Source organism: Ptychodera flava, chromosome 4, assembly GCF_041260155.1.
Source record: "Ptychodera flava strain L36383 chromosome 4, AS_Pfla_20210202, whole genome shotgun sequence".
Lineage (NCBI taxonomy): Eukaryota > Metazoa > Hemichordata > Enteropneusta > Ptychoderidae > Ptychodera > Ptychodera flava.
Window position 1 is genome coordinate 38330826 of NC_091931.1, and position 10736 is coordinate 38341561.

At 39.7% G+C, this 10736-nt stretch overlaps 1 protein-coding gene across 1 annotated transcript in view; it reads right to left on the reverse strand.

Moving 5' to 3' along the window:
* The window catches only part of LOC139132275 (Na(+)/dicarboxylate cotransporter 3-like), a 14402-nt gene extending 4411 nt beyond the window's left edge, over positions 1-9991 (reverse strand). The window contains exons 1-9 of the mRNA XM_070698664.1: positions 9839-9991; positions 5719-5827; positions 3376-3532; positions 2991-3155; positions 2532-2611; positions 2127-2310; positions 1446-1577; positions 868-981; positions 236-340 (exon numbers count right to left, since the gene is read on the reverse strand). Coding sequence (XP_070554765.1) covers positions 236-340; positions 868-981; positions 1446-1577; positions 2127-2310; positions 2532-2611; positions 2991-3155; positions 3376-3532; positions 5719-5827; positions 9839-9991 — 1199 coding nt within the window. The remainder of the gene's footprint in view (positions 1-235; positions 341-867; positions 982-1445; positions 1578-2126; positions 2311-2531; positions 2612-2990; positions 3156-3375; positions 3533-5718; positions 5828-9838) is intronic.
* Positions 9992-10736: the final 745 nt, after the last annotated feature.

Here is a 10736-nt window from a genome sequence, read left to right on the forward strand (position 1 = left end):
TGCCGTATACGTTGTCTGTTCGAATGCGATCGTGCATTTACTGAATTTCCAGCGTCCTTCCTTTATTTGTTTGACTAAATTAATTAATGATAGACTAAGTAATAATGGTATAAATGATCATTAAATTGGTGTGTATACATTTGTTCCCAGGTCAGAAGAACTGCTCCAGAAGTAGATGACCAATGTTTACTGTTGCTGAGATTAGTTTCTTGTCGAGCAAATTATCACAACATACCCCTTGGGAAACAGCGACTTCCATCCTTTCATGAATTGCAGGTCCGCAAAGAACAACAGCAGTACGTATGTTGACATCAGGAAGATAGTTACAACCTCCGACCACCTAAGTTCAACAGAGAAGACGGTATTGTTGATATTGACATATATCATTACGACGACTTGAGAGAATGATGTTTTTAATGTAAAATGTGCCTCGGGTACATATATTTGGACTATCAAACTAAGCAAATTCTTTTCTGATCTAACTCTTGTGGGGGTTCATTTTAAAGATCTTGGTGTAAGAAAACTTTATTTTTATCCATAGAGTTAACACAGGGATGGCGGCCATTTTGAATTTCAAATATCGGTAAACTTCCTTTGTAATTTGTTTCTAAAGTATCAAAATTTACACGGTGACTCCAATTTTCATTCTTGATTTTGAAAGAGGTTTATTGAGAGATCTCTTGAGGAAAATTTGAGCGGAAGTTTATCATTCACTTTCGAGACGCATACTGCCTTAAGGGTGCGAAGACACCATTGGGGCTTTCTATGTTTATCAATCACACAAATGTTCAGTATTCGGTATTTTGAAACTTTTTCGATTTGCAGAAACCGACTTAGGGTATATGTTACCCATACACCGATACTTACTTCATGCCTCCCAACTTTGCGTACTCAGATCTGACGTACTGTTTCACCTTGTCATCTCCACCGCCCGATTGTTTAGTATCGTCCTCATCCTGGCTCCTCCCTGCTTTGTTTCGTCTGTAAGCGGGACAAACTTGACGTCAGTTGATTGCAAGCGTGCTAGGGATATTCATGACGTCACTCACGAGTGTTCCAATGTCGACGTCGTTGCTGTTCACCGAAATGAGAAGCGTCGAAATTGGCTCGAACTTTTATTTTATTTCATTTTAACAGATTTTTCTTTATTGTACCAGTTGCATTCTGAATGGCAGGGCAGAAAGGTCGAAAACTAAACGGGGTAAAGGGGCTGTTGGCATATTTTGTCTTGTTTTAATAAAGTCAAACGGGCAAATCACATCAATTACTACTACAGTCTGAATCTGATTTTGTTATTGTGACATTTTAAGCGGAATACGGGTAATTTCGTTTCTGTTTTAGCGTTGAATCTCAAACCTTCACCTATCATGTAATTTAGATGTAAATAAGAAACTGCTTAGCGGAGGGCTATGGTGACGTCTTAGTGTCAGCTGATCAGCACTCACCTTTGTTTACGAAGCGATATCCACATAAGAAACACCAGCCAGATGTAGGCAAGCGTTAAACACGCCAGTTGCAGGGGTAACCCGAATTGAATCCATGCATCAAATTCTATCACGCTGTCTGGTCCGTAGATCCTGGCCATCCGAAGAGATAAAATGGAAAGACGCTAAATCACCATAGTATTTATCTTAAGCTGCTGTGGTTTCCCCTCCGGCATGATGATCAGGAAGATATTTATTGGAATAACGAACAAACAAATGTTTACTGATGGCGTCTTTGTATTGGCTATATATTTCTCTAGTTACCATTAATGTTTTTTGAAAACTGTTCCTATACATACTCATTTCTATTTTCATTCATGTATGTATGTATGTATGTATGTATGTATGTATGTATGTATGTATGTATGTATGTATGTATGTATGTATGTATGTATGTATGTATGTATGTATGTATGTATGTATGTATGTATGTATGTATGTATGTATGTATGTATGTATGAATGCATGCATGCATGCATGCATGCATGCATGTATGTATGTATGTATGTGTGTGTGTGTGTATGTATGTATGTATGTATGCATGCATGGCTGTCTGTCTGTCTGTATGTCTCTCTGTCTGGATAGATGCATGCATGCATATAAGGAAGGAGAGAAAGAGAGAGAGATCACTTGGAACGGTACCTTGATAGCTGTGCATTTGCCACGATGGGGACTATAGTTCCTATCAGTGTCGCCGAACCTCCAATGGTATTACCATAACCCATGCTCAACAGTAAGTAACTGGTTATAATAGGCTTCTTCCTGTTACTTTCTGTCAATCGTTCTTTTTCTTGCTTCTTACTGTCCTCTACGATAACAACAATTCCTAGGAGGTGCGAAGAAGGCATAGAAAAAAATCTTACAATGTAAAGATGTGTACAAACAACATCATTTGGCTTTATATAAGCTATATCTATTAAAACTTTTGTTCCCAAGAGATAGTTCCAATGCAAAATGTATGGAGATTACTTTAAGAGTTTCACTTGACTGGCGATATTCCCTTTCACTTTTTTTTGCTGGTATTTCAAATGCACATGGACTGCTTACTTAAGGTCGTCGGCAACAGCTTGATTAGCGATGATTTCACCCTTTTCTCCCACGGTTCCAAGTTCTTCCATGTCTGTACTCTAGGGAAACCAAATTGAATAAAATGGGTGAAAAATGATCAATCCGAGGCAAAGAACAGTACCGTACGCCTTATCTCATCTGAATTAATTGCACCAATCATTTTGGTTAGGATTCGGATTTAATGACAACGCAATCAAATGAAATCGTTGATAATTATTAAAATGCATGGGATTCATCTTGTCTAATGAATACTTTGCATGGTGTCAGTAGGTATGCACCTTTATAATCGTCTGTTCCATGAATCTGGTAAGTTAGTCCATTTAATCCGTGTAGCGTGTCTGTAAATCAGTCACAACTTTCCGCAGTTTGTTTTTCAGGTAGTTTAGCCTCTATTTCACTTTATCATCGTATTGCACCGGTGTTTTAATAATCATATACGTGTCATGTTTTAACACTGCTTTGGACGCCCTCACCTTTTCTTCCATCTGGCGATCCAGTTCTGCCCCGAGTGCCTGTCCTATGGGTAGCATCATACTCATCATTGCCACGTTTGGTAACCACATCGATAGGAAACCACTGATGATGAAGGTGCCAAGTAGAAGCCTGTGGTTAAAACAGCAAAACATCTGTAGTATCAGTGGTGGCGCTTCAATGTGGATAATATGTATATTTTGCTATAAAGTGAGCAATGGAGTCATTTAGTATATTGGAAGTAAATTCTAACAAAAAGATATTGGACATCAATGCGCTTTAAATCGCTTTACATTTGTCGGTCAGTATATCGATTGTAAGTTTCCAGAAAACAGAGGTGCTCATGGCCTACCCGTAAGGATTCGACCCAAACAGTAACAGAGAACGCAGAACGACTCTCTTGTGCAGATCTGTACGTTCTACCGCTGATGAGATAATCAAGACACCGATGATGAACAAGAGTTGGTCGGAGAAGTAAGCCTTGCCAAGTGTGGCGGCATCCATTATCCCTGTGTTAAATAGAAGAGAGTAAACTAAGTATTCATGTACTTTCTGAAGGAGACAAAGGTAATACTTCAAGGAGAAAGAGAAAGGTATAATTCAAATCTGCAAATAACACGATTGGAACTGATTTGGAATAATTGGATCTTACAATTTTTTCAAATTTCTCAAAAGTGTTAGGTGCCCTACAACTGGATGTTGAAATATTACAAATTACTCATAAAACAAGTGTATAACTTAAAAAGAAAAGCAGATGAGCTTACATTTGCAGATTGAACCGACATTACTTCACTATCTAATTATCCCAAGTTAGTTCCAATCGTGTTTAATAATTGTCAAAGAAATACCAACATAACATAGAATATGCTAACTAGCGATCGTGATCTTTCAAAACCCCTTTCTGTAATACGGTCTAAGTGGACGTTTAGGAAATGCTGTCGCATCGGAGGAAGATCGAAGAAATATTTTCTAATTTTGAAACTTTGCCAAGATATGGCGTACAGATCTGGGTAATGTTTGTGAAATTGGCGTTTCCATCAAGACCAGACGATTTCATATGCTAAATTTTGTAACATTTCTGCGTGACCTTTATCAGGTTTTTTTTCGTAACTGCAATGACCCATTGCCTATCCTAGTGCGTGACCAGCTAAAAGTGTTGTCATAGTAACAGTGCGAGTCATCATATCAATGAACATTGAAATCAACTAGTATAGGCCATTTTGAGTAAATTCTCCTGACATGAAAACAATGTTGAATTGTTGGTAATGTCGAGTCATCCTGCAGCCATGTAAGATCGTATCGCAATACAAATTGATATTCACAATGATGTCATAGTAGTGTCTTGCTACCAGCTTTGAATGAAATCAGTTGACTAACATGTGAGTCATTGCTTTGGTTGTGGAAACTTATCTTAAAATGGCCACCAGTAATATTACCACATTGAAAATCAAATCGATGAAGGTAAAGAAATCGATTAAAACATATTCGGGTAATGATATGGGTAATGATATTCGACACAGAAAATGTTGGTAAAGTCTCCACCCGGCTCCCTTATCTGGTGACGTAGAGACACAATCGTGAACACGCATATCATCATATACTGACAGTGTCTGTCAACGTTGAACAAAATCAGTTCTGACACATCTGGGGCAATGGCTTTGAATATTGAAAAAGTGTGAAACAAAAAGGTTGCCTGTTGGCCATATCGATACATAATTACAGCAAATATTGAATTGGGATACACCGTCATGCACAAGAGAAACGGTATGCTGGTTGGTGCGGTATTCTAGACTTGGTCCAAGTCGGTGAATTTTTAAAAGATAAAATCATTATAGTTTCTCTTGTGTCTCTCCTATTTCGTAAAAAACTTATTCGGAATTTGGTAGCCCAGGCCAGGTTTTCCCAGCGATTGAATGCGTTACTATTGAGTCTGCGCAGTATAGTGAGTTAGTTTCTGCCGGAATCACCGACTTGGACTTCTTGCAAAGTACCGGCGGCCAGACGGACTGTGTACACAGTGACGTCAGGCAAATACAAATGATTGACAGCTCCAGCCATTATTAGGACCCTTTTGCTGGGCCTTTGATTTTCGCACGGGACCAACCGCTTGACATCTTCTTCTTTGGTCCCAATGTTTGATTGTGTAGATTTGAACTGTTGTCGAAACTGCTGGAGGCTTTTCAGCAGAGTCAATGCCCGATTGCTGCATGATCTGCAACTCACATGAGTGTGCAGAAAGGGGTCGTGACTTGTACCGACGGCAAACTCTACTTCTTCACAGGACGGTGTCTTTTTCCATCCTTGAATAACCGGCGACGATTATCGCATTTGCGTTCATCCCACTCATCGCGTCCACTCCACTCACGCGCGCGTTTCACATGAAAGCAAAAATACAAATCATTGCGTTCACTCCATTTAAACATTCACAAATCACAGACTTGAACCAAGTCTAGCGGTATTCCTAAAGCCGAAAGAAACCCCGTCACTGTTGATGATATTTTAGATCATGCAAGCCACACAGAACAAGATCTGATCACATCTAGCCTTCAGTTTAATTGATATAATTTCAATCCAATCAATCATTTTTGAAATATTTAACGGACAGCAGACAGCAGATAGATATACATACAGATGTTGGTACACTAGTTTCCCTACGCTAGGTGAACAGTGGAGCTAAATATGGAAGGTACAATACCTAGGAGTGGAAACGCCACCGCCGGCAGCAGACCGACTATTGCAAGAGGCAGTGATTCCAACAGCAGGTACACCAGCATTAACAGCAAGATGTAGAGACATTTTGATAGCTGCGAGGAGGAGAAAAAAACAGTACATGCATCAGATCAATTTCCAATAATCATACACACATTCTAAATAAGTGCCTTTTATATCAATTGACTTGCGCCCGGCCTGTAAATGATACGGGAGAACTAAAATCGTCACACAGAAAAGGTTGTTGCAACAATTTCATGCGTCGACGTCACGACCGAATGGAAGAGTGAGGGAATTGAGCGGATCACGTGATCAAAAAGTCGTTGTCTGATTAGCGAAATATATTTTTAAAAAACATTACAGCATGGCATTGTTATGAGCACATTGAAAACAGTACAATTCGTTATAACTGTCCCAAACACATATATTACGAGACTTATCTGAAGCAATGTCAAGCGCTATTTTTAATAATACATACGCTGGCTGATCAACATATGTAGGTTACAGTCAAAGCTGACATACTACGGTGCACCTATTTCTCTAATGTGGTCAGAGGCCACATGAAACAGTTCCTATTTGGTACAAAACCTGTATATAATGGTCAGCATAACTGACTCTGAATGACCTCTGTCAAAAATTCCTGGACTGTAATGAGTCTATTTTAAATAATCCTTACGCTGAAATGCGTCAATTTTGACCGATTGTATGTGTGCCTCACAATTGTTACATACATAAGATGCATTCATCCTAATTTTCAAGAGATGAACTTGAATTTTATTATCACTGTTATCTTTCACTAAATTCACCACTCTGTACACCACAAATACTAACAGTAATGCCACACTCATCCTCTATAGGAAGGACACCTCCGTACAGTGGTCACTTTTTCTCGGTCCCTTTCGTAACCACCATACACAGGTTTGACTGTATAAACTTCGTTTTAACTCGGTTTATTGGAGGTACATCAGACATTGCCCACCAACGGCAGACTGTAGAGCACACTTTTTAGTCAGTGCTTGTACAGGTATGTTATATCTATCACGCAAAGCGTGACAAATGTTACAAGAAAACGCTCCCCTAAAATGCATGCACATTTATGACACTCGACGTTCAAAACCGTTGACCCATCTTCGATATACACGAACCCCCAGTAATATATGTCCGTTCCCGTATATCACCGGATTAAATTACTGGCGGTTATTCAGGCAAAGAACAGTTCCTCAAAGAAAAGGCTGAGGGCAGTGGTTAAATTTCATGCGATCAGAGTGTCCTCGCAGTGAGACGAAAGGAACTCTGAAAAGATTTAAGTTAGCAAAACTTTAAAGTCGGCCATTTTTCATGAATTTTGTTTGATGCAAGATACTACTTATATCATTTGACATGTTGAAAGATACTGAATGAATGGGTGACCATGCATATATTCGACCCCGGTTTTAGACACGATACACGAAACCATCGCGAATGGTCATGACCATTAATTCATTTTTACGATGGTTTCATTTAATTTGTTTGAAACCGGGGTCCAATATATGCATGGTCACCCATTTATTCAGTATCTTTCAACATGTCAAATGATATAAGTAGTATCTTGCATCAAACAAATTTCATGAAAAATTGTCGACTTTTTTAGGTAAGAATGTACCTTTTGGCGATAATTAGGTCGCGGAAGGAAGTGTTAGTATTCGTCCATAATATATCACTATCTTTTTAAATGTCATCGTTAGATCCCCTGTTGTCCTCAGTTCAACCTGCTGAAGACATGTTTCTGATGAGACAAGGTCAGAATAAATGTTCATCGTAAATTAATTGTGGGTCGATAGGAAAGATGTGTTCGTTTTGCGCTCCGTTTACTTTATTAACTGAGTATACTTGGTATACTCAGTAAATAATAATGGGACGAGCATACTTCACTGCAAATATGGAATGCATGTACCTTAAAACATGCAATTAGGCCGCGATATACAAGAATCAACCGTAACTGAATGCATCGACCTTGATGGGTTATGAGGTGTGTAACGGATGAATTCACCCCATTGTTGCACAAGGTATTTTATAGACATTACCGGTTGTTTTGTTGGGTTGGGGTTTTTTTTTTGGGGGGGGGGGTGTTGATGGACATGATTCAATTGCATCGGCAGCTTTGGAAAAAAATCAAAGAATTTCAAAATTGCAAAGAACTCAAATCCCGACTTTAAATTTGGCTAGGCGTGAATAAACTTTTGTGTTTGATACCGTCGTAATTGCATCTTCAAAGGTCTTCGTTTGTTAATACTGACAATTTGCACGTGATTGGTATAATACAAAGTGTTTACAACTTGAATGACAACAAATGGCATTGATTCAAGTGGACGGGTTTCATCTAGTACAGCACAGCAACAGAAAATAGCAACGTCATTCTGGTTTGCTTGCCAGCTATTTAGAGAGGGGCTGGGAGAATACGTTATTTTCTTCAAAAATCTCAAATCCCCGACATGCTATAGATTCATAAGTTGACCATGGAGGCTGATCAGGGTATTATTTTTGGCCACTGAAGCAGGTCAAATCATACTATCAAATGAATGCGAATTAATTGTGCTAGTAACGCATTATAGGGGGAGCAAAAGTCAAGCAACTTTTTTTTTTGCTGTTGTGGTTTTTAGTTTTATAGGTCGTTTAAAGATTGCATTGAAGTGGCTATATTAGTTTTAATCGAGTCTAATACTAAAAGCTGTAAATAGTTTTGTAACTAAATCCCTATTGAAGGGTAACCTTTGACAAGCATACGGTTGTTCACCAATCTTCTTTTTACCTGCATTAGAGCACAGTCCCTCCACTGTGAGTGGAGGTACATTACTGCCCGGTTGCGACCTGAGGCGTCGGTGGCAGTCCTTTTTATAAACACAACTAACTCATTGTTTTTCTGGTCACGTTCGAGAGGAAACGTATGTCAGAGACATTGTGCCTATAGCTGACTATGCGAATGCCGGACGTTCATGCTGTTGATTAGACCCAATCGCATTCGCTAATTGTTTTTACTCACGGCTAGTAAACGGGATTTGGTGCAAAACGTTGTGTTGGAAGAATCAGTGAAACACGAAAATGAACATTTTTGGTATTGTTTCTGTGAAAGCGTCAAAGATGTAAGGAATCTTTGGGCGAAAAATTGTACGAACTCACCCCCCCCCCCTCCGAGCATAGTAGGTTACCGATATCTCCTATTCAAAACTTGCATTGTTTATTAGGCGAGGACATGCATTGTTTGTCATGCGAGGACAGAGGAATCTCGGCGACGCGACGCATCAGGGCTACTGTGGACGAATGATGATCGGTCTCAGGTCATTGCATAACGAAATAAAGAAACAACTTGTCTTCCTATTGTGGTTTGGCTACAGCCACACAATGCACAATCGTCACAAATAAACGATTAAGTCGATCTACTTGGAACGGCGGATATAATATTTCTTTAATAGTTTTTTTTTTCCGAAGAAACAAGCCGCTTGAGATATGTTGATACATGCTGGTAACCTGCCGATCAACATGCGCTTTTCGGTATCAAAGATTAGTTTACAATAATTTATATGCTTTATTGATAAATGACATTCCATTGTTCAATACGTGTTCTACAAAGATAATCGAAACGCCGATTCTTTACAGTCGTTATACATTTTTAAACACGTAGCACAAGAACCCTATCACATTTTGCACAGAGGCAACGTTGTAGAGGGAAGGTACGTGGCGAACTCTCTACCAAGAAGACCTTTGACCTGATCACAAATGGCATTGTCAACATAAACGTATTTGATTCAACGCGCTGAATACCTTCGCCTGGCTTCAATGCGCACGTAAAGCCAACCCAGTGTCGTAAACCGTCGGTAACAGATATGAGTCTGGTCTGTGACGAAGGCGTAGAAGATGTGAACTTCCACAGGGACGTTTGCCCTAATTTAGGTATTAAAGGGAAGCAGTCGTCGCGCTGCGTATGCTCGTGACGGTCACTGGCATGACCGTTGTACTTGCAGTCACAGGATTTTCCCGTCAAATGCTGAGAAAACCCGCTCTTTTCGTCTATTTTTCCTGTCATTTTACTATCTCTTGCCACGTATTACGAGTTAGCAATAGTGACCAACAGAGGGGCCAACTTCGTCGTGGGGGTCAAGTCTGTCTCTGGGCCGGTACATTGTGGGTAGGATTCTCTTATATTCGTGTACGTCAACGCGGTGACCGTCCTCCCTTATCGATGCAACAGCGTCTCCCGTGTCCTGCTCTGGCTTGCCGATCATGGTCTGTGTAATTTTTGTGTGAGGCATTGTACTTGTTGCTGGTATATATGGGTATACAATATCGATCACTTTAGTGATGTTTTATTGCTGTACTGTACATAGCGTTGTGAACAACCAACGTGACCGCTAAAGATCCAAAGTCCATTTGTTCACCGTAACTGCATGCAGTAAACTCAGTGACATAACGTGTCGAGTATATTGTCTCAATGTTCGTAGCCTTACATGAGTTTTTAAATAGAAATACACCACTGAAGATCGTTTCCGATCTTAATATTTTACTGTTGCATGATCTAGAGTCTTACAGAGGCGTTTACAAAGCGAGGGACCGCTTCCATATTACTCTAATTGAATTTGAGAAGACATGTTTATAAAAATTAATGTTTAGCAACAAAAAGGTGGCGCATGCGCAGCGCGACGACCGCTTCCCTTTAATTTGTGCCTCTGTGGCCTTCACTTCGATATGTGACTGTGAAAAGCCATTGCAGCTCGCACGTTTCGCTGACCTCGTGCCTTCGGCTCTCGGTAGTGGGTAAATTATATATTTGGCACCTAATGTGCGACACTTGCTACACATGTTTAGTGGGTATTTTATACAATTGAAAGAAAACACAGTGGGGACTGTCGACTGACTAATATTAACTGTATACGTATAGAGTTTTTTTTCAACCGGTTATAAGCTTATAGCACGAGTCCGGTATCTATCGACAACGCGATGCTTTGTGGCGCGTTCAGGAACTTTTTGGAA